Source organism: Bos indicus x Bos taurus, chromosome 10 (genome assembly GCF_003369695.1).
Source record: "Bos indicus x Bos taurus breed Angus x Brahman F1 hybrid chromosome 10, Bos_hybrid_MaternalHap_v2.0, whole genome shotgun sequence".
Taxonomy (NCBI): Eukaryota; Metazoa; Chordata; class Mammalia; order Artiodactyla; family Bovidae; genus Bos; species Bos indicus x Bos taurus.
The window spans coordinates 18,354,932-18,378,913 of record NC_040085.1 but is presented as its reverse complement, the minus strand read 5'-3'; the positions used below and the strand labels follow the sequence as shown (position 1 = coordinate 18,378,913).

Below are 23,982 nucleotides of genomic sequence, written 5' to 3'. Positions count from 1 at the left end.
CTTTTACAGAGCCAGACTTTAAACTTCACAGAGTATGGCAGCAGACACCATGTGAGTTGGGGATGTCTCTCCTTCTTTGGAGGACACGACTAAAACAGGGGAGGAAGAGCTAGACAAAGAACTGCTTGATCATTGGCTAACAGATCCTGGCAACAACACACTGATACCTGCTCTGGTTCTAAGTCTCTACCAGTTGTAGTTCTTTCTGTTTTGTAAAACAAGCCTAGGAGCAGTCACAAGTCTGAGCTCTGAGCCCATGGTCCTGGTTTCTCCTTGAAGTATGAGGCTGGTGACTGTAGTAACCGTGTTTCTGACCTTGGGTAAGTGTTCTGTGTCTACAAGGGATGACTTGAGGTCAAAGGGCCGTGAAGTGTTATTTGCTCTCTACTCTCCCTGTGCTCTATTTAGCATTATAACAATGGAAATGAGAACTGATCTATGCATTTGCTAGGGAGCACAAACTTCTACATGACAGGTTAAATCATAGCCATGGTCCCAGAAGAGCACTTAGCAGTAACAAGTTTGTAAGAAATCCCTGGGTTTAGTGAGCAAAGGACCCATGAGATAAAGGCTATAGAATAGAGACTCAGATTCTTGCCATGTGTCTCTGAACTCTATATAATAAACACCAATGATATTTTGCAAGACATAGATAAAAACACTGGAATAGGGGGTAGGTTCAGACAGTTATGGGAATGTTATAGGCTTGATCCACAGAATTACACTGATTTGTGGTCAGGGGCTAATTTTATTTTCTTGACCCTTTAGGGACTGTGGTTGATGCTAAGACCACACAGCCCAACTCCATGGATTGTGCTGAAGGAGAAAATGTAAACCTGCCTTGTAACCACTCTACAATTCGTGGAGATGAATATATACATTGGTATCAGCAAAATCACAATCAGAGTCCACAGTATGTCATTCATGGCTTACGAGGCACAGTGAACAGCAGCATGGCCTCTCTGACCATAGCTTCAGACAGAAAGTCCAGCACCTTGGTCCTGCCCCAGGTCACCCTGAGAGACACCGCTGTGTACTACTGCATCCTGAGAGAGGCACACTGGGACAGACGGGGCTGCACCTGTGCAGTATCTCTGGTAGGAAGAAGGGGGGACACAGTGGGGGAGCAGTCATGAGAGCAAATCTAGAGTCATCTAGAAGGAGAGTCAGAGAGCAGTAAGAGATGAGGAAAATGAAGGGAAGGAGAAGGGAAGAAGATGGATAAAGAAAAGAAGAAAAGGACAAGGAATAAGCACCTAGTTTATTGAGGTAGCTGAGAAGAATTTTGAGGAATGTCAGAATCATAATTTTAGCATAGCAATAAAGTAACGAGGTGTTAATAATTTGTTATGGCTCCTCCTCATGTCAATACAATGTTGGTTTCAGTGTGCTAGTCCCAACATAAGAAGTGGGAAACATACAAATAATTCTTGTACCAAAGGCTTCTTTCATTTGGATCCAAGGCCAAGTCTAGACTCTGATGTGTTACAGTTGTTCCACTTATCAGAAACAAACTACTCTTTCTCTGAGAAAAATCTGAAATGTTATTGTTGCTAGTCTAGAACTTTCATATTTCCCATGAAGAAGTTTTTTGAAAGAAACAAAAATTAAGTGAATAATAATTTTTCACTTTCTAGGCAAGTCTGGAAACCCTGCTTTTATAAAGAGTTTTCATCATTTTTGATATTCCTTAAGCAGCACATGGGACTTCCCCTTTGGCTCAACAGTAAAGAATCTGCCTGCTGCAGAAGCTGCAGGAGAGAGACAAGGGTTCGATTCCAGGTTTGGGAAGATCCCCTGGAGGAGGACACAACAACCCACTCCAATATTCTTGACTGGGTCATCCCATGGACACAAGAGCCTGGCAGATTACAGACCTTAGAGTTGCAAAGAGTTGGACATGACTGAAGCAACTTAGCATGCAGGCATGCAAGCAGCATGTGGGGCTTACCCTGGTGGCTCAGTGGTAAAGAATCTGCCTGCCAATGCAGATTCAATCCCTGATTGGAGAACTAAGATCCCACATGCCTTGGAGCAACTAGGCTTACGTGTTGCTGCTACTGAAGCATCCTTGAACTGTCCATCTGAATGTTAGTGCCTGCAGATCACTTCACTTTCACTGCAGTGAAAATATACAAATCCTCCTCTTCCATCCCTTTTACCCCCAAATCTACTGACAGAGAATCGATATTATTTACAGAGTCTGAGATAAGAGCACAAACTAAAATTATCTTCATATGGTTTCAAAAATATTTATTTTTCTCTAAAATAGCTTACTAAAATTAACAAGCAGAATACAAAACTAGTAATCAACACTTTAAAAAATGTATTTACAATAGAAATTTTATTTAAAATAATTTATTTTAAAATTAAAATTATAGATGCTTTAATAAAAATAAAACTATTACAATTTAATTTTCAATGTCCAGCTAGTGGTTAAGATAACTAATATTGCTCTTTATGCAGCCCTAGTCTAAAATAAGTATATATAACTTTTAAAGTAATCAGTACCATTTTTACAGAATCCATATATATGCATTAATATGCGATATTTGTTTTTTTTCTTTCTGACTTGCTTCACGTTGTTTAACAGGCTCTAGTTTCATCCACCTCACTAGAACTGTCTCAAGTGTGTTTTTTTATGGCTGAGTAATATTCCATTGTATATAGGTACCACATGTATATAGGTACCACATGTATATAGGTACCACAACTTCTTTATCCATTCATCTGTTGATGGACCCTATTTGAAGGACAAACATAGAGATGCAGACATAGAGAACAGACTTTGGACACAGTAGGGGAAGCAGAGGGTGGGATGAATTGAGAATAGCATTGAAACATATACATTACCATATGCAAAAGAGATAGCTAGTGGGAAGTTGCTGTATGATGCAGAGAGCTCAACACGGTGCTCTGTGACAACTTAGAGGAATAGGGGGAAGGTTCAAAGGGAGGGGATGTATGTATACTTCTGGCTGATTCACATCATTGTATGGCAGAAGCCAACACAACATTGTAAAGTAATTATCCTCCAATTAAAAATAAATTAATTAAAAAATAAATTTAAAAATACTGTTTAATACAGCAAAGTATTCCAGCCAATAGGAGCAACTCCTGATACTGTGCTGATTCATGAGCACCCTTTAGAACCACAAATGAGAGCATAAGAGAAGCAATAGCTGGATCCTCAGCACTTCTGGGGAAAAAGGATTTCATTATGGAAGAATCTACTGCATCCATACCATGTGAGAGGAAGACGGGGCTATACAGTTAATTTTTGCTTTCTTTTCCCTAAAATTCACCCAAATTCCAAACCAGAGTCTGTGTTCTCTGGTATGTTCTCAGAAAGTATCCCTTAAGTCATAAAATAATGATCTTTCCGTTTCCTTCTCTCACTCTACCCCTGGCAGCACATTCTGAGTTGGCTGCGGCGGGAGGGTGGGGCATCTGGTCAGTGTCACCTGAGCAGGATTTGTTGGGTGAGCTGATTGGCTGCAGGAGCAGGAACAACTTATGACACTCAGTCCCTCAGGGTTTAGTTAAGCGTCTTGCAGTGAAAATGTCCCAACAAGAAGAGGAAGCATCATGAAGAGGCTAGCAGGCACTGTGCTGGGGCTTTTGTTTGCCCAGGTTTGCTGTGAGTTGGGGCTGACTCACATGGGATCTGAAGGAATGAGGCGCTGCTCTATTGTTGGGGGAGGGAGAGGAGCTGACAAGTCCTGCAGACTTTTTATCCTTCTCATCATCTATGGGGATGGGGAGAGCACTTTCAGGGTTTACTAGGAGTTACAGTGACCCTCACCAGTGACTGTTTCTTTTTCCTCATCAGGTGTGCAAGGGGTGGATGTGGAGCAGAGTCCCCCAGCCCTGAGTCTCCAGGAGGGAGCCAGCTACACGCTTCAGTGTAATTTTTCCACTTCCTCACAGAGTGTGATTTGGTATCTTCAGAACTCTGGGGGCCACCTCATACAGCTGTTTTACATTCCTTCAGGGACAAAGCAGGATGGAAGATTAATGGCCACCACAGTCCCTAAAGAACGCCGCAGCTCACTGCACATTTCCTCTTCACAGACCACAGACTCAGGCACTTACTTCTGTGCTGTGCAACACAGTGCTCCCCAGGCACCTGCAGCCTGAACTCAAACCTGCAGCGGAGGCTCCAGCCACACTTTGCTGTGTAGATGAAACACATACAAACAAACACACACACATCAGTGCATGCATAACAAGTCTTAATATATTTAATAAAACTGAAATTATACAGAATTTATTATTTGACCAAGATGGAAATGATATAGAAAATCAAGTGCAAAGAGATGTCTCTAGAAACTCCAAAATATTTGGATTATATGCACTAACTTTAAAATAACTCTAGGTTAAAGAAACAATTACAATGGCTATTAGAAAATATTTTGAAAGTAAATATTGTGAGAGCACATTATATAAAGATGTATGAGATGGAGCTCAAATAATACATAGAAGGAAATTTATCTTAAGTACTTATATTACTAAAGAAAGATGTTAAAAAACTGTTATGAGGACTCAGCAAAAAATGATAGAAAAGCAAATTAAACCCAACATAAAATGAAAGATGTAATAATAAAATGTTCAATTGGTGAAATATAAATAAAACTATAGTAATAACCATGAAATACAAATTTAATTTTGTTAAAATTATCAATAAAATAGATATATTACTAGGTATAATTATCAAGGGAAAAAAGACAAATTATTAATATAAATATAAGTAATAAAAAAGAGAACCATTCTACAAGCTCTATAATGTTATAAGTGTAATGAAAGAATATCATTAACAAGTTTATGTCACTGAGTAAATGTGTAAATGTCACACAGGAAAACTTATTTTTTGAAAAATGCAAAGACAGTTCAATAGAGGTAACAACATAGTCTTATGAGCAAATGAGGTTGGGATGATTGTATATTCTTAGGAAATAATTGAAAATTGACCTAAATATCACATCTTGTACAAAAGATTGTGTATAGTCTCAAAACAAACTATACATCCAACTATAAAATGTAATATTAAACCTTTTAGGAAAAACATAAGAGAATATCTTCATGACCTAGGGTTAGACAAAAAGATTTTTGACATAACACCAAAAACACAGTCCATACAACATAAATTACTTAGATTTCATCAAAAGTAAAAATTTTTGCTCTGTGAAAGACACTATTAAGAGAAGGAAAAAGATAAACCACAGAATGGCAGGAAATATTTGCAAAATAAATTTTCATCAAAAAACTATTTAGAATACAATGAACCGTTCTAAACTCAGCAGGAAGAAACAAGCAGTAAAGTTGAAACCTGGACAAAAGATTCAGACACTTTACGAAAGAGCTATGTGGTAAGGAAATAAGCATATAGAGATATGGTCAGTGTTATTAGTAGTTAGGGAAGTGCAAATGAAGCCACAAAGAAATACCACTTCACATCTATCATAAAGGCTAAAATTAAAAATACTGACAATACCAAATTCTGGCAAAGATGCAGAGAAATTGGATCACTCATACATTGCTGGTGGGTGAATGGTCCAGTCATTCTGGAAAACAGTCCAAGACTTTTGCATAAGCTTAAATACTCACTTACCTTACAACTCAGCAAAGCACACTCCTGGGTATTTATGCTTGAAAAATGAAAAACATTCACACAAAAATCTGTACCTGAATATTCATGGTAGCTATATTTGTGGTCACCAAAAACTGGAAATCAGCCAAGCATCTTTCACTGGGTAAATGCAACTGTAATACATCTTCTGTACAATGACATCTTACTTACAGATTTTTCTCAACTTTCAATAGAGTTGTGTCTGAATAAACCATTTTCAGTTGAGAATGTCATAGGTGGAAAATACATTTAATATACCTAACCCAGCCTCCCTTGAAGGTGCTCAACATTTACATTAGCCTACAGATGGGAGAAATCATCTAACACAAAGTCTATTTTATACAAAAGTGTTGAAAATCTCATGTAATTTATTGAGTACTGTACTGAAAGTGAGGTTCCCAGGTGATGCTAGTGGTAAAGAACCTGCCTGCCAATGAGGGAGACACAAAAGACACAGTTCAATCTCTGGATGGGGAAGATCCCCTGGAGGAGGACATGGCAGCCCAGTCCAGTATTCTTGCCTAGAGAATCCCATGGACAGAGGAGCCTGCTGGGCTACAGTCCAGAGTGTCACAAAGAGTCGGACACGACAGCAGCAACTTATCACACACGCACTGAAAGTGAAAACCAGAATGGTTGTATGAGTACAGAATGAATCTAAGTGTGTCGGTTGTTTACACTCATGATTTCAGGGCTGGCCAGGAGCTCAGCTCACTGCTGCCAGGAGCTCAGCTCACTGCTGCTTCCCAGAATCATCCAGAGTGGTCCAGTCATTCTGGAAAATATGCCACATGTTGCTAGGATCGAAAAATATCAAATTTAAAAATTCCAAGTATGGTTTCTACTGAATGCGTATTGCTTTCTTACCACTGGAAAGTAAAAAATAAAACTGAAATCAATACCATAAGTTGGTGACTGTAGCGATTAAAAGAAACAGACTACTGATACATTTAGTAGCCTAGATGGGCCTTCCTAGGTGAATCAGTGGTAAAGAATCTGCCTGAAATGCAGAAGACCTGGGTTTTATCCCTGGGTTGGGAAGATTCCGTGGAGAAGGAAATGGCAACTCAGTCCAGTATTTTTGCCTGGGAAACTCCATAGACAAAGGAGCCTGGTGGGCTACAGTATATGGGGTCATAAAAGAATCAGACAGGACTTAGTGACTAAACAAATATAGCCTAGATGGATCTCAGGATGCTATGCTGAATGAAAAAAAAGTCAATCTCAGAGGTGACATGGTGTATGATTACGCTTATTGGATTATTATGATTATATTCTCAAAAGGACAAAATACAGAGATGAAAAGATTATACTACTTTATAACCTCAGTAGTTACTGGGGTTATAAAGAATTGCAGGGATGGGGAGGGTATGCAAAGAGGGTTTCTTTAGAGAAATGGAACAATTCTGTGTCATGATTTTAGTGGTGGTACAAGAACCTATATATGTGATAAAACTTCATAGAGCTTCATATCAAAACCAAAGAGCACATATAAAAACTGATGGGTAATATTACAGTCTGTATTTTGTTAAAAAATTTTATCAGTATCAGTTTCCTAATATACATGTAATTATAATATTAATATATATCTATATTTTATAATATCATGCTGCTGCACAGGCTGCTGTGGTCATTCATGATCTCCTCTGCTTAGTTACAAGTAATTTCAAGCCCAGGCATTCATTGCCTATCAGCACTCAGAAGTGAAATGGGACAGAAGAGTAGATGTCTCAGATAAATACAACCTTTCCTTTCTGCTTCACTCATTCATGAGTTACTTTGATCTTAAATTATGTGAAATGGCACTGTTTTAGAACTTGTCTGTATTTTCTTTTCTACTTGCCTATTTGCTTTTGTTCTTTTATATTAATTCATCTCTTATAGCAATGAAACCAAATGGAAGATTGACAGCTGCATTCCACATGGACATGAAACAGTGCAGAGAACTTCAGTCACCAGCTTCTTTGGGGTTGACAGGTACTAAGTGTCTGCAGTCTGTAGATATTAAGTTTCATAGGAGTGCATTATAACATTACATCAGAGAAAACTCCAGCATGTCTATCTTAACTTTATTTTACAAAGAGAAATAATAAAGAGTGACTAACAAGTGAGATGGAATACTCTGGACCAATGAGACAGAAAATGTGACATGATAATTCTAGGACACATGATCTAATAAGTACAATTCTACATTTAGAGGTAACAGGATTGTTACCTCTGATCCCCCTCAAAGTCTAATGCATAAGAAGCAATATCAGATTTCAAAACAATATTTTATTCCTGTTATAATTTCATTTAAATACAAATCACTGAATAGGCTCTGAAATTCAGATGGACTGATTTTTAAAAAATCATTCATGTTGAAGTAATTTTATTTATTGAAAAATCTGAGTAGAGCCCTGGAACTTAGTAAAAAAAGAAAAAAAAAAAAAGAGAGAGAGAGATACATTAATTATTTTGGATAAGATTGCTTTTCACCAGAAGGCCTAAGATCTGTGAATATTTTAAAACAGTCACTAGATTCTGGATGGAGACAAGTAAGTAAAGGCTAATGAATGACTAATCAGTAGATTACAAGAATGTTTCATAGGCTACACAAAATTATATCTTAAACAGGATGGAAAAATCATTTTACTGAATAATTACCGATGTATGTCAACTTGTTTAATCTTCAGTTTCCCTCAGTTCAAACCTTTAATATTAATTGCTTTCTTCATGCCCCTTTTCAGGATCTGCCAAACATAATGACCAGGGAAAAATAGGTAGACAAAGTAAAGATTTGTGGTGAGCCAGACAGTAGTCATATACTTAAAGCTATGGTTTTTCCAGTAATCACGTATGGATGTGAGAGTTGGACCATAAAGAAAGTACCAAAGAATTGATGCTTTTGAACTGTAGCATTGGAGTAAACTCTTGAGAGCCCCTTGGGCTGCAAGGAGATCAAACCAGTCCCTCCTAAAGGAAATCAGTCCTGAATATTCATTGAAAAGATTGATACTGAAGTTGAAACTCCAATACTTTGACCACCTGATGCGAAAAACTGACTCATTTGCAAAGAGCCTGATGCTGGGGAAGATTGAAGGCAGGAGGAGAACAGGATGACAGAGGATGAGATGGTTGGATGGCATCACCAACTCAATGGACATGACTTTGAGTAAACTCTGGGAATTGGTAATGGACAGGGAAGCCTGGCATGCTGCAGTCCATGGGGTCACAAAGAGTTGGACAGGACTGAGTGACTGAACTGAACTGAGACTTTTTCCATCTGTGCACAGACCATGTGGTTGATCTACATGACAAACCCCACTTCCTGTCTTGGGGGAGAGTCACAAGGAACCCAGGTACGATGTATATGTGCTCTCAGGCACTTAAAGACACTGAACTCTCAGCTTGAGGCAGAATTAAACAGATTTGTGCAGGGGAGTCCATGCCTCATGCTGCTCTCCAGTCTGCTCTGGGTGTTCCTGGCCTTCACCTTCTCTGGTAGGGATGCTCTCAAGCATGGGTGCAAGTGTTCAGGGTGAAAGGACTGCACACAGGCACGTGGTGTTTCACCGGGACTTGGGGAGGAAAGGAGGACTGGAGAAAAGCAAGCATCTTAAGATTTCAGTTTAGTTTTTCTTTTTGGAGACCTAAATGAGTCTAATTCCTACACTATTTTATTCACTGCTTCATCTCTGTTTTCTGATTTTTTTCACAGGATCTGGTGTGGCCCAGAAAGTTACTCAAGACCAGCCAGACATAACCTGCAAGTGGGGCAATCAGTCACTCTGAACTGTCAGTATGAAGTCAGTTGGTACATGATCTCCTACTACATTTTTTAGTACAAGCAGCTTCCCAGTGGACAGATGACTTACCTCATTCGTCAGTATTCAGAAGATGGGAATGCAAGGGATGGCCGTTACTCTGTAAACTTCCAGAAAGCAGATACCTCCATCAGCCTCACCATTTCAGCCTTACAGCTGGAAGATACTGGAAAGTACTTCTGTGCTCTCTGTGAACTCACAGTGGTTGAAGTAATGGGACAAGCTGAACAAAAACCCCAGAGCTTAATAAGAGAGAGCCTCCCTGCTGCAGGACTCCAGCTGAAATGCACACCTGCAGATCCCAGCAAGAAATGGTAATCATGTGGTTGCTTCATCTGTGGTCTGGATCATAGAATTTAATTCTAAATAAAAGCTTCTTCCTTGTTATTTGATGTCCAGAGTAATTTTCTACTGTTAACATTCTCCTCTTGAATTTTTGACTTTAAATCAATCATACAGAACATGTGTAAAGTTGTCTAAACTTGCTCCATAAATAATTTAAAGTGACAGTTTCACTAAAATACACTCACATCACAAATCTGGGTATAGTTACTTGGAATCATCATAAAAATAATTTCCTTAGTCCTTTATTCTTAGTATTGTGTCACCGAAGGTACAATCAAAGAAGCAGAACCACCAGTGGTGTGGAATAAGAAATTAGTTATAAAGATTAGGACTCAAGTAATTGCTAGATCTGGTGGAAGAGTGTATACAAATCTGTTATCTTGGTATCTGATGTTGAGACTGAACTCATTGTTTGTCAGCTAGAGTAATATTTGAAGAAGAAAGTTGGATATAGACCAGAGCATGGACAAACTATGACTCATAAGGACAAACTAGAGCCACGAGGTAAATGGAAACCACCAAGACACACTAAAATTTGTCTGTTTCACCTTCTTCAGTCTCACAGTAGTGGGTGACCTTAGGAGAAGTGGGTGTCATTTGGTGTCATGCTACCTGCATACTCAGCCCAAAACAGAGAAGACCAGGAGGAGGTTTGGTGGGAAGTGAAGGAGTTGTGAATCAACAATAAGTTGAGCTATCAGATCAGCAGCAATATGAGTGAACAACCATAGTCCCTGGAGCCCTGTACCAACCCCCAAAACATAAAACCTATGGCTACTTCATCACAATCACCTTGCAAATGTTACACAAATTTCTTTTGTGGCCAATCCTAACCAAGAACAATACGGGAAGCACTTTCTGGGAAAGATATTTCCAGTTAGTTTGGATAGTACAAAGCTGCTACAGTACCCTCTTTGTTAACCTGGCATCCATCTGTACTCTCTTAACAACTTTCTCTATCCTCCACCATCTTCCAGAGGTTGCTCAAATTCACATCCCTTGATTTGGTAATGCTATCTAACAATCTCATCCTCTGCTGCCCCCTTCTCCTTTTGTGTTCAATCTTTCCAAGCACCAGGGTCTTTCCCAAAGAGTGGCTCTTCTCATCAAGTGGCCAAATTACTGGAGTTTCAGCTTCAGCATCAGTCCTTCCAATGAATATTCAGGATTGATTTCCTTTAGGATTGGCTGGCTTGATCTCCTTGTAGTCCAAGGAACTCTCAAGAATCTTTTCCAACACCACAGTTCTTGCTAATATAATGCAGTAATTCCTCATTCAACCCAAAAGATTCTAACTTCATCCTGCAAAGATTATAGCAAGTTCATTTATCCATTTGGGAGTGAAGTTATTTTCTTTTCTAGCTAAGCCACATTCTCCCATTGAATCCTTTATCTTCGCTGCTGCTAAGTTGCTTCAGTTGTGTCCGACTCTGTGCGCCCCGATAGACGGCAGCCCACCAGGCTCCTCGTCCCTGGGATTCTCCAGGCAAGAACACTGGAGTGGATTGCCATTTTCCTTCTCCAATGCATGAAAGTGAAAAGTGAAAGTGAAGTCGCTCAGTCATGTCCGACTCTTAGCGACCCCATGGACTGCAGCCTACCAGGCTTCTCCATCCATGGGATTTTCCAGGCACTACTAAGCTATAATAAGATATAAGATTGACTTATATTAGCATATCTTACATTACTACATGTAAGCAAATGGGAGAGGGGAATTAAAATTGGTTAATGTAATACATAAATATATTTACATCAAAATGAAAAAAAATTCACATAAGTATTATTGTTCTCATTCCTGAAAATGACCACATGATTATAGCTGGTATTTATAACTACCTCTTCTACTACCCATCCCATAACCTCTTTGTTCATAGCAAGAATTTCCACTCACTGCCATACTTGACTTCCTACAAAACAATCTCCTTATTCAGGAGCAATGCTATGAGGAAAGCCATAAATTTGAATAAGGAATTCTGCAAGTCTACCACTCTGGTTTTGGCAGAAGATTGTGACTTTCACTGCAATGATTGAAGGCAAATGCAAAAATCTATTTAAGTGGAAACAATCTTGCCAATATCCATGGACACTTTCCATATTGTATTCTGGGAAACATCATTAAGAATGATACCTAACTTCACATCAGAAGCAATAGAAGCCACCAAGGTAAAATATTTTTAATTTTTAAATTTTTTTAATTTAATTTAATTTTTTAACTTGGCAATATTGTATTGGTTTTGCCACATATCAAAATGAATCCGACACAGATATACATGTATTCCCCATCCTGAACCCTCCTCCCACCTCCCTCTCCATACCGTCCCTCTGGGTCGTCCCAGTGCACCAGCCCCAAGCATCCAGTCGCGTGCATCAGACCTGGACTGGCAACTTGTTTCATATACGATATTATACATGTTTCAATGCCATTCTCCCAAATCATCCCACCCTCTCCCTCTCCCACAGAGTCCATAAGACTGTTCTATACATCAGTGTCTCTTTTGCTGTCTCATACACAGGGTTATTATTACCATCTTTCTAAATTCCATATATATGCGTTAGTATACTGTACTGGTGTTTTTCTTTCTGGTTTACTTCACTCTGTATAATAGCCTCCAGTTTCATCCACCTCATTAGAACTGACTCAAATGCATTCTTTTTAATGGCTGAGTAATACTCCATTGTGTATATGTACCACTGCTTTCTTATCCATTCATCTGATGATGGACATCTAGGTTGCTTCCATGTCCTGGCTATTATAAACAGTGCTGCGATGTACATTGGGGTACATGTGTCTCTTTCAATTCTGGTTTCCTCGGTGTGTATGCCCAGCAGTGGGATACACATAAGGCAGTTCTATTTCCAGTTTTTTAAGGAATCTCCACACTGTTCTCCATAGTGGCTGTACTAGTTTGCATTCCCACCAACAGTGTAAGAGGGTTCCCTTTTCTCCACACCCTCTCCAGCATTTATTGCTTGTAGACTTTTGGATCGCAGCCATTCTGACTGGCGTGCAATGGTACCTCATAGTGGTTTTGATTTGCATTTCTCTGATAATGAGTGATGTTGAGCATCTTTTCATGTGTTTGTTAGCCATCTGTATGTCTTCTTTGGAGAAATGTCTATTTAGTTCTTTGGCCCATTTTTTGATTGGGTCATTTATTTTTCTGGAATTGAACTGTAGGAGTTGCTTGTATATTTTTGAGATTTGTTGTTTGTCAATTGCTTCATTTGCTATTATTTTCTCCCATTCTGAAGGCTGTCTTATCACCTTGCTTATAGTTTCCTTTGTTGTGCAGAAGCCTTTAAGTTTAATTAGGTCCCATTTGTTTATTTTTGCTTTTATTTCCAATATTCTGGGAGTTGGGTCATAGAGGATCCTGCTGTGATGTATGTCGGAGAGTGTTTTGCCTATGTTCTCCTCTAGGAGTTTAATAGTTTCTGGTCTCCTAGCAATCTTGATTCCAGCTTGTGCTGGAAGGGGATGACAGAGGATGAGATGGCTGGATGGCATCACTGACTCGATGGACGTGAGTCTGAGTGAACTCTGGGAGTTGGTGATGGACAGGGAGGCCTGGCGTGCTGTGATTCATGGGGTCATAAAGAGTCAGACACGACTGAGCGACTGAACTGAACTGAACTGAATAATCCTAATTGCAAGATAGAAATAAAATGAGAAGCATTAGCAATTTTTCATGGTTCTTTCTTGTGTCAATAAAATGTTCATTCCAGTGTGTTAGTCTTAACCTAGCAGTGAAAAAAATACAAATAATTCTCGTTGTTCCAAAGACTTTTTTCATGCCCGACTTTTTGCCAATTCAAGAACTGTAGCCCTTCAGGCTCCTCTGTCCATGGGATTTTCTAGGCAAGAATACTGGAGTGGGTTGCCATTTTCTTCTGCAGAAGATCTTCCCAATTCAGGGATCAAACATGATCCTTTGTCTCCTGCATTGGAGGTGGATTCTTTACCACTGTGGCACCTGGGAAGTGGTCCAGTATTCTTTATAATGTCTATGTAGTACTCTGAAATATTCTATTATTAACTACTTTTCCATTAATAAATATTTGTTTCTGTTACTGTGCTATCATAAAGAGTGTTGTCTTTATACATCTTTGTAGATTGACTTTTGTATATATGGAGACATGTCTATTGTAATGCAATTTCTGAAACTGGAATGAGTGTTTGCCAAAAAAGGCGCATTTAAAAATTTTTTGATAAAGTGCCAATTTCCATTCAAGTGGTATAAACAGTTATACTTCAACCAACAGGGAGTGAGAAGGTGCAATTTGCATCTTCCAAAAATTGAGAATTATCAGCCTTTTTCATTTTAGCAATCCTAATATACTTTATGTATGGCATTTTACTGATCCCTAGTGCTTTTGAGCAATTTTTTTCTCTGTATATTGGCACTCTTTCATTCACCCTTGGTCATATGCTTATTCCTATCTTTTGACCATTTTTTCCATTCAGTTCAGTTCAGTTCAGTCGCTCAGTCATGTCTGACTCTTTGCGACTCCATGAATTGCAGCACCCCAGGCCTCCTTGTCTATCACCAACTCCCAGAGTTCACTCAGACTCATGTCCATCGAGTCAGTGATGCCATCCAGCCATCTCATTCTCTGTTGTCCCCTTCTCCTCCTGCCCTCAATCCCTCCCAGCATCAGGGTCTTTTCCAATGAGTCAACTCTTCGCATGAGGTGGCCAAACTACTGGAGTTTCAGCTTTAGCATCATTCCTTCCAAAGAAATCCCAGGGCTGATCTTCAGAATGGACTGGTTGGATCTCCTTGCAGTCCAAGGGACTCTTGAGTCTTCTCCAACACCACAGTTCAAAAGCATCAATTCTTCGGTGCTCAGCTTTCTTCACAGTCCAACTCTCACATCCATACATGACCACTGGAAAAATCATAGCCTTGACGAGACGGACCTTTGTTGGCAAAGTAATGTCTCTGCTTTTTAATATGCTGTTTAGGTTGGTCATAACTTTCCTTCCAAGGAGTAAGAGGTTAGTTTTATTTGCTAGAATTATTTTGATATCTTACTTGATATTTCGATGTTTATATTTGTTTGTATGTTTTATTCTAACATAGTACCATTTATTTTTTAAATGATGTTGTCTTTAGTCTTATACTGTCAAATCTATCAAACATTTGTTTCTTTTTGGCTTTAAAATCACTGTTTTTTTAGAAAATCCTCAATGTATCTTTTAATCTTCATTACCATTTAGTGAGTTATTCTGAGACCTATGCTACCTATTAGAAAGCTAAGCCTCTAAGAGATTTTAAAAGTTGCCTATATTCAGTTAATATGTCTTATCCCAACTGTTACATTTATTTTTAAATCTGCTAATGTCAAGCTGCAAAATCTCGGCATTTGTTGTTCAATGCGGCCTCACTGGAAGCAATAAGCTCCAAAATAATGAGTCAATTGGAAAGTCAGTGGAATGAATCACAATGCCCATCACAGAAGGTGAAACAGTTCATGGAAAAATGTCAAGTGTTAGAATAAAAAGCATATGTTGTGACTCGAGAAAAGCAATAATCCTTAATTCTGTAAAGAAACATGCTAGTCCTCTAAATATCCAAATGGCAATAGAACGATGTGTTACTGATTGTAGCAAGATTCTGAAACATCCTGAGCTCCTTATTAGCCACACAATTTCCCCAGGAGAAAAGATTTAGAGGAAATTAGAGCACAGGACAGGAAAATAATAGAGAGGTGTTCCAGTCCTTGATATGAGCGGCATCACTGACGTAATATTCTTGGATCATCAAAAAGACAGAAATCTATCCTCCTGTGTAGAATGTGTTCAGTTCAGTTCAGTTCAGTTCAGTCCCTCAGTCGTGTCCGAACCTTTGCGACCCCATGAATCGCAGCATGCCAGGCCTCCCGGTCCATCACCAACTCCTGGAGTTCACTCAAATTCACGTCCATTGAGTCGGTGATGCCATCCAGCCTTTTCATCCTCTGTCGTCCCCTTCTCCTCCTGTCCCCAATCCCTCCCAGCATCAGAGTCTTTTCAAATGAGTGGAGGAGGATAGATTTCTGTCTTTTTGATGATCCAAGAATATTATGTCAGTGATGCCGCTCACATCAAGGACTGGAATACCTCTCTATTATTTTCCTGTCCTGTGCTCTAATTTCCTCTAAATCTTTTCTCCTGGCGAAAATGTGTGGTGAATAAGGAGCTCAGGATGCTTCAGAATCTTGCTACAATCAGTAACACATCGGTCTATTGCCAGCTTCTCATGAGGTGGCCAAAGTACTGGAGTTTCAGCTTTAGCATACCTAAATGTAAATTGCTGTGTTTACCATGCTTTGGAAATTGCTTTGATTCATGAGTCAGAGATGAAGGAACAGATACTGTACTGAGGTCTTGGAAAGTGCAATGAGAGGTGCTGTAGCACTTTCCAAACACCAGAATATCCCTCCAGTCACTTTTTCACTCATTTCTTCCTCTTCACAGACATGGAGCTCACTTTCCTTTTCCTCACTTCACTATTCCTGAAACATATCTTTTCGTTCCTTTTGCTTATTGAAGTGTTCTCAGTTATCAGCCCAGTACCCAACATATAGTAGGTGTTCAATAAATATTTATTGAGTAAAGAAATATTCATGACTGATGTTACTAATAATTGCTAGGGATGCAATAAAATATTGAAAGGGTGAGTTAGATTTTCTATAAAAATAGAAGAGACAGTCAACCTCATATGCATAATGAAGACAGGGTTATATTTGAAAATATTTATTTATTCATAAACTCATTAATCCTTTCCTTCTATTTCTGTTTCTTTTCCTTCCTCCCTCCCTCTCTCTTTTCCTTCTTTCCTCTCTTTACTCCTTTTTCCTATCATTATTAGTGCAATAGGTCATATATGAAACTTCAGTTTATTCCAATACAAAATTATTTCTTCCATTAAAATTCCCAGTATGTTGTTTCTCATAAAGTGGTTGACATGATATATTTTGAAAGATTAAAATTATGTTTAACTAGAGTCCCCTGCAAAAAAGCAGGGAATTCTCCTGATTTTAGAAAAATAGATACAAAAATAGTTATTTAGATATCAACTGGTATTCTCATTGAGTTCATCTTCCATAACTATAAGCCAACAGAGGTGTTAAAAGTCCGTATGGTATTTCAGTAAACCCATGCCCATAGTAAATCCATGTCCAGTTACAACTAGACATATTAGAACTGGACATGGAACAACAGACTGGTTCCAAATATGAAAAGGAGTACGTCAAGGCTGTATATTGTCACCTTGCTTATTTAACTTCTATGCAGAGTACGTCATGAGAAACCCTGGGCTAGAAGAAGCACAAGCTGGAATCAAGATTGCTGGGAGAAATATCAATAACCTCAGATATGCAGATGACACCACCCTTATGGCAGAAAGTGAAGAGCAACTAAAAAGCCTCTTGATGAAAGTGAAAGAGGAGAGTGAAAAAGTTGGCTTAAAGCTCAACATTCAGAAAACTAAGATCATGGCATGTGGTCCCATCACTTCATGGGAAATAGATAGGGAAACAGTGGAAACAGTGTCAGACTTTATTTTTTTGGGCTCCAAAATCACTGCAGATGGTGATTGCAGCCATGAAATTAAAAGACGCTTACTCCTTGGAAGGAAAGTTATGACCAACCTAGATAGCATATTAAAGAGCAGAGACATTACTTTGCTGACAAAGGTCCGTCTAGTCAAGGCTATGGTTTTTCCAGTGGTCATGTATGGATGTGAGAGTTGGACTGTGAAGAAAGCTGAGCACTGAAGAATTTATGCTTTTGAACTGTGGTGTTGGAGAAGACTCTTGAGAGTCCCTTGGACTGCAAGGAGATCCAACCAGTCCATTCTAAAGGAAATCAGTCCTGGGTGTTCTTTGGAAGGAATGATGCTGAAGCTGAAACTCTAGTCCTTTGGCCAGCTCATGGGAAGAGTTGACTCATTGGAAAAATCTCTGATGCTGGGAGGGATTGGAGGCAGAGGCAGGAGGAGAAGAGGACGACAGAAGATGAGATGGCTGGATGGCATCACTGACTCGATGGACATGAGTCTGGGTGAACTCCAGGAGTTGGTGATGGACAGGAAGGCCTGGCGTGCTGTGACTCATGGGGTCGCAAAGAGTCAGACACGACGCAGCGACTCAACTGAACTGAACTGAACTGAAGCTCTTTCCTTAATCTGAACCTTTGCAGATACTGTCCTCTTTGGTCAGAATGATTTTTCCCAAGTACTTGTTTAAAACACTTATATGGACTCAACCTTTACAGCCCAGGTCAAGCAACATTACTTCTTATGTGAAATCTCAGAGGAGAATATTGCTAACATTTAATTATAAATATTCTTGGATCTGGTCCCCTCTTAAGATGGTTTGACAGGAATATTTGCCACTGAGGGCCATTTTATATTTATATTCATTCAAACTGTTTCCTACGAGGCATGAAGAGATTCCTTTTAGTCCACAAACCAAAGCATGGTCAAGTTCTCTTCTTGTCATTTAGCAAATATCTCCTTCACAGCACAAGACCCAGAGATAGGCTTTAGCAAATACGATGGTGTGAGTTGGGAAAGGGCAACCTTCTCCAGTGGGTGACTATTCTGTCTTGGTTTACATCCTTCTGCGTAAACTGTGGCAGGGGTCCTGATCTTCATGAAGACCAGGGAACTTTTAAAACATCCCCAAGTGCTGCTTCAGAACCTTTGCTCTTTTAGGGTGGGAGTGGAGCCTTCACCAACATAGCATTCCTAGATTTATCTTCATTTTGAGTTCAAATCCAACATGCCTGAAAAGGAAAAGTTATCCCAATCATGTGCATTTCAACTTTGTTAACTCATGGGATTTTCCTTTTCCATTACATCCTAAACCTGCTTCTCTTTCTGTTTCTATATATAAAGTCATTCAGATTCAGATTTACTTTTGACTTTAAAGAAGTTTTGAGATTTCTACTGTTTGTATAAATACATGGCAACACTTCAAAGACATTAAGGACCCTATAGTGGGTTGGAGGGTGGCCCCAAAAGATACATTCACATCCTAATCCACAGAAACTGTGAATGTGAACTTACTTAACAAAGAACCTTTTCAAATGTAATTAAGCAAAGGATGTCAAAATCTAATCATACTGGATTGTCTTGGTGGGGCCTCAATCCAGTGACAAGTATCCTTTTAAGAGACACACAGGTGAGAAGTGTGTGTCCTTGTGACAGGAAGTCCTTGTGAGGTCTTCTCAATGGAGGAGGAGGTTGGAGGTATACAGTCACAGGCAAAGGACCACATGGAACCACCAGAAGCCAGAAGAGGCATGGGAGGAGTCTCTTCTAGAACATTTGGAAGGAGTATGTTCCTGCTGACACCTTGTTGTCAGACCTCTGCCCTCCAGGTTGAAGGGAACCGATTCTTGTTTTTTGGAGCCATCAAATTCATGGTGATTTGTTGTGGGAGAACTAGGGCTACTGGGGCTCAGACAGTTTTCCAAAGGTAACATTTCTAAATAGCTACAAGCAACTCCTGACTGTTTACATTCATGGAAGGGCACTTTTAAATTGCTCTTTGGGACATTTGCATTCAAATTCTCACATATGCAAACATACACATTTATTTATCATTCAACAAATGTTTGAGTAACCACTATTTACCAGGTATTAGTGGATCAGCAATTTTTGATCCAGTCACGGAGGGGCAGCATCTGCAAACAGACACTCCCTGGGGAAAATGGGCGGGTAATAAGGTAGTAAGTCTGATTGGCTGTTTCAAACTGTAGTCACTCCTTTCTATTTTCTTTCCAAAAGGCAGTATAGAATACATTTCTATAGATCTGGAAGAAGCTGATACAAGAGAAACCCTTTTAGGAGCAGGCAGATTCAGCAACTCTTTCTGAAGAGGAAGAAAAGGGAGATGCTACTGTTCGCACCAGTGTTGATCTTATGGATACAAATATCATGTGAGTTTGATTGCTCCCAGAAAATTCAGCACAGAGGAATCTTATATACAGGCAACTGTAGGAGTGGGATTTTCTGACTGAGAGCAGGATGTTGAGAAAAACATAAAAACTAAAACGTGGGAGATAGAGGGAGTTGGGGAAGGAGACATGGAAAGAAGGAGAAAATACACAAGAAGAATGAAAGACACCATTATAGCTGAGAGAATAAACATCTAATCAGACTTTCTCTGTTACTTCTCATTGCTTTTCTGAATAGAAATGAATGGACAACAGATAAAGCATTTTCGTGAATTCTTGCTTCTGCAAGAAGGAGAGAACTTCACCACGTACTGCAATTCCTCAAGCACCTTTTACAGTTTACAGTGGTATAAGCAGAGGCCTGGGGGCAGTCCTGTCCTCTTGATGATATTAGCTAAAGGTGGAGAAGTGAAGACACAGCGGAGATGGACAGGTCGGCTTGGAGAGTCCAAACAGCACAGCTTCCTGCACCTCACGGCTGCCCAGCTCTCAGATGCAGGAACCTACTTCTGTGCAGAGGCACAGTGCTCTGGTAGCACCTGCTGTCTGTCCCCAAACCTCACTGTGGGCTCCAGCGGTCGCTCCTCCTCATCTCTCCTCAGAGCAGGGGCCAGAGATAGCTGAATTTATGATGTCTATGAAAATTGAATTTTTAATTAAAAAAAATTCCCCAGACTCAGTGTTACTGAAGAATTCTGTCAAACATTGAATTATACACAATTTTTTGCAGAAAATATAAAGAAAATAATTCTTCACTCATTTTATAAGGCTAATATTACCCTGATACCCAAATCAGACAAAGACCATAAAGAACCAAAAACTACAGGGAAATGTCTTTCATCTTGGAGATAGACACAAATTTCTGAAAACATTTTAGCGAGTAAAATTCATTGATATATAAAATGAATAATATACTGAGCACAAATGTAATTTCTTTCAAGAGTGCAAGACACTTTAATATTGAAAATCAATGGATGGAATTTACCATATTAACAGGGTAGAAAAGAAAAATCATATCATCATATTAATCTAGTCAGAAAAAAAGGATTTGCAAAAATTCAGTAGTCAGTTATGGTGAAAACTCTGAGCAACACAAGAAGATGGGGAATCTCCTCAATAGCTAATGGTATTCTTACTAGTAAAAAACTACGATTTTCTCTAATAAAGAGAACAAAACCAGAGTGTCCATTCTTGTCACTCCTTCCGTACAGGGCTAGATGTTGGAGCCAGTGCAATAAAGAAAGTAGATGTAACAATCTAATAGAGTTGAAAGAAAAAGTAAAACTGCCACAATTTGCTGGTAACATGATTATCTATGTAGAAAATCCAAAGAATATACCCCTAAAATTATATTAGGTAAATCCAAATTAAAATTAGAAAGAGAAAACACTTCACATCTATCATAAGGGCTAAAATGAAAATTACTGACAATACCAAATTCTGGCAAGGAAGCAGAGAAATCGGATCACTCATGCATTGCTGGTGGGTGAATGGCCCAGTCATTCTAGAAAACAATCCAAGAGTTTCACATAAACTTAAATATTCACTTACTGAACAACCCAGCAATCACACTACTGGGTATTTATGTTTGAGAAAGGAAAACTTTATGTTCACACAAAAATATGTACATTAGTATTTGAAATTAACCAGTGATCCTCACTGGATGAACAGATAAATATCCTATAGTACATTTACACAATGAGATACTATTTATACATCTTTCTCAACTTCAGTAGGGTTATTTTGCAATAAACCATTTTAAGTTGAAACAATAGAAAGCCAAAAGTTCATTTAATATGGGAAGGAAATCTAAAAAAGAGTGGAGATAAATATATACATGTATAACAGATTTCTTTTGCTGCATTGCAGAAACTAACATTGTAAAGAAACTATACTTCAATAAAAATAAAAATTTTAAAAATGATAACCCATCTAATATATTTAACCTAGCTTCCCTTGAAAGTGGAAGTCGCTCAGTCGTATCCGACTCATTGCAACCCTATGGGCTGTCTATGGAATTCTCCAGGCCAGACTAATGGAGTGAGTAGCCTTTCCCTTCTCCAGGGCATCTTCCCAATCCAGGGATCGAACACAGGTTTCCTGCATTTCAGGTGGATTCTTAACCAGCTGAGCCACAAGGGAAACCCAAGTATACTGGAGTGGGTAGCCTATCTCTTCTCCAGAGGAACTTCCTAAACCAGGAATCAAACCAGGGTCTTCTGATTTGCAGCAAATTCTTTACCAACTCAGCTATCAGGGAAGTGGTAGCTTCCCTTAAATGTGGCCAATACTTACATTAGCCTACAGCTGGGAAAAAAATTGTCTCACACAGTCTATTTTAAAATGATGAAAATCTTATGAATGTGTTGAGTACTGTACTGAAAGTGAAATCAGAGTGGTTATATGGGTATGAAATGGCTGTAAATGTGTTGGTTGTTTACACTCATGATTTTGAGGCTGGCCAGGAGCTCAGCTCACTGCTGCTGCCCAGAATCACCAGGAAATATCGTACTGCATATTGCTAGCCCAGGAAAAGATAAAACTTCAATATTCCAAGTATGGTTTCTACTGAATGCATACCACTTTCTCACTACTGCAAAGTCAAAACTCCTAAACTGAATTATCCTAAATTAAGTTGGGGACAGTCTGTAGTGATTAAAAGGTAAAAATTATTGATATATGCAATAGTCTAGATGGATCTCTGGATGTTATGTTGAGTAAAAAACAATCTCAGAGGCTACATGGTATACGATTACACTTACTCAATTATTATGGTTGTATACATAGTGTGATTCTACTTATTCAACAGTCTCAACAGGACAAAATACAGAGATGAAAGGAGATCAGTAGTGACCTTGATTGTAAAGAAGTGCAGGCCTCAGGAAGGTGTGCAAAGAGGGTTTCTTTAGAGAGATGGAACAAATCTAAGTCATGATTTTAATGCTGGTAACAAGAGCCCATACATGTGATAGAGTTTCACAGAGCTATGCATCAAAACCAGAGTGCATATAAAACTGAGGTATCAGATCGCGATCTGTATTTTAATAAAATTTTGGCAATATAAATTTCCTGGTATGTATATGTGATTATTATATTAGCATATATATTTTAGAATATCAAGCCACTCCCCAGGCTGTTGTGGGCCTTTCTGGTCTCTTCTGCCTAGTTACAAATAATTGGAAACCAAGGCATCAGCAGTTTTCAAGGGTTGCAGAGGTGGGGATGGTTGGCAAAGCAAGTTCTTTAGGGTGGTGGAATGGTTCTGTATCTTAATTTTAGTGGTGGTAATAAGAATTTACAAATGTGATCAATTTCATAACTATGCATAAAAAGGTGGATATAAAACATGTGATAAATATAATATACTAACAGATATAATATATGTATTATCTTGGTGTTCCCCAGACTGCTCTGGGCATTTGTGGTCTCCCCTGCTTCCTTGTAAATAATTAGAAACCAGGACATCAGCTGCCTGTCACTCAGAGTTCATATGGGACAGAAGAATAGATGGTTCAACCTCATATACACTCTCCTCCCTGTATCACTCATTAATGAGTTCTTTTGAACTTAAATTCTAAGAACTGGCACCGTTTTCAAGACTGTGTCTAATACTTCCTTTTCTACTTGTTTGTTTGCTTTTGGTTCTTTTAAATGAATTTATCTATTAAAATGATGAAACCAAGTGGAAGATTGAGAGATACTTCATGATCATGTACAATATACAAAACTTCAATCATTAAGTTCTGTGGTATTGACATATACTAAGTGCTTAAACAGGATTGGAAAAGGTCAGTATTCATTCCAGTCCCAAAAAGGGTAATAGCAAAGATTGTTCAAATTATTATGCAATTGTGCTCATTTCACATACCAGTAAGATTATGCTTAAAATCCTTCAGCTAGCCTTCAGCAGTACGTGAACCAAGAAATTCCAGATATACAAACTAGGTTTCAGAGAGGCAGAGGAACCAGAGATCAAATTACCAACATTCATGGGATCATGGGGAATGCAAAGGGATTCCAGAAAAACATCTGTTTCATTTACTACACTAAAAACTTTGTGTGTATAACAACAAACTGGAAAATTCTTAAGGAGATGAAAATACCAGCCCACCTTACTTGTTTCCTGAGAAACCTGTATGCAGGTCAAGAAGCAACAGTTAGAACTGGACATGGAACAACCCACTGGTTCCAAATTGGGAAAGGAGTACGTCAAAGCTGTATTGTCAGTCCTCTTATTTAACTTATATGTGGAG

General features: G+C 38.8%; 1 pseudogene and 2 gene segments (V, D, J or C); all 3 read left to right on the top strand.

The window, feature by feature from the left end:
• The first annotated feature begins 280 nt into the window (after nucleotides 1–280).
• Nucleotides 281–1,136, top strand: LOC113899493. The segment is given in 2 exon segments: nucleotides 281–320; nucleotides 769–1,136. Coding segments are annotated over 2 exon segments (408 nt in total).
• Nucleotides 1,137–3,588: 2,452 nt separating this feature from the next.
• Nucleotides 3,589–4,140, top strand: LOC113899374. The segment is given in 2 exon segments: nucleotides 3,589–3,640; nucleotides 3,833–4,140. Coding segments are annotated over 2 exon segments (360 nt in total).
• Nucleotides 4,141–9,063: 4,923 nt separating this feature from the next.
• On the top strand, nucleotides 9,064–9,753 carry LOC113899492 (annotated as a pseudogene).
• Nucleotides 9,754–23,982: the final 14,229 nt, after the last annotated feature.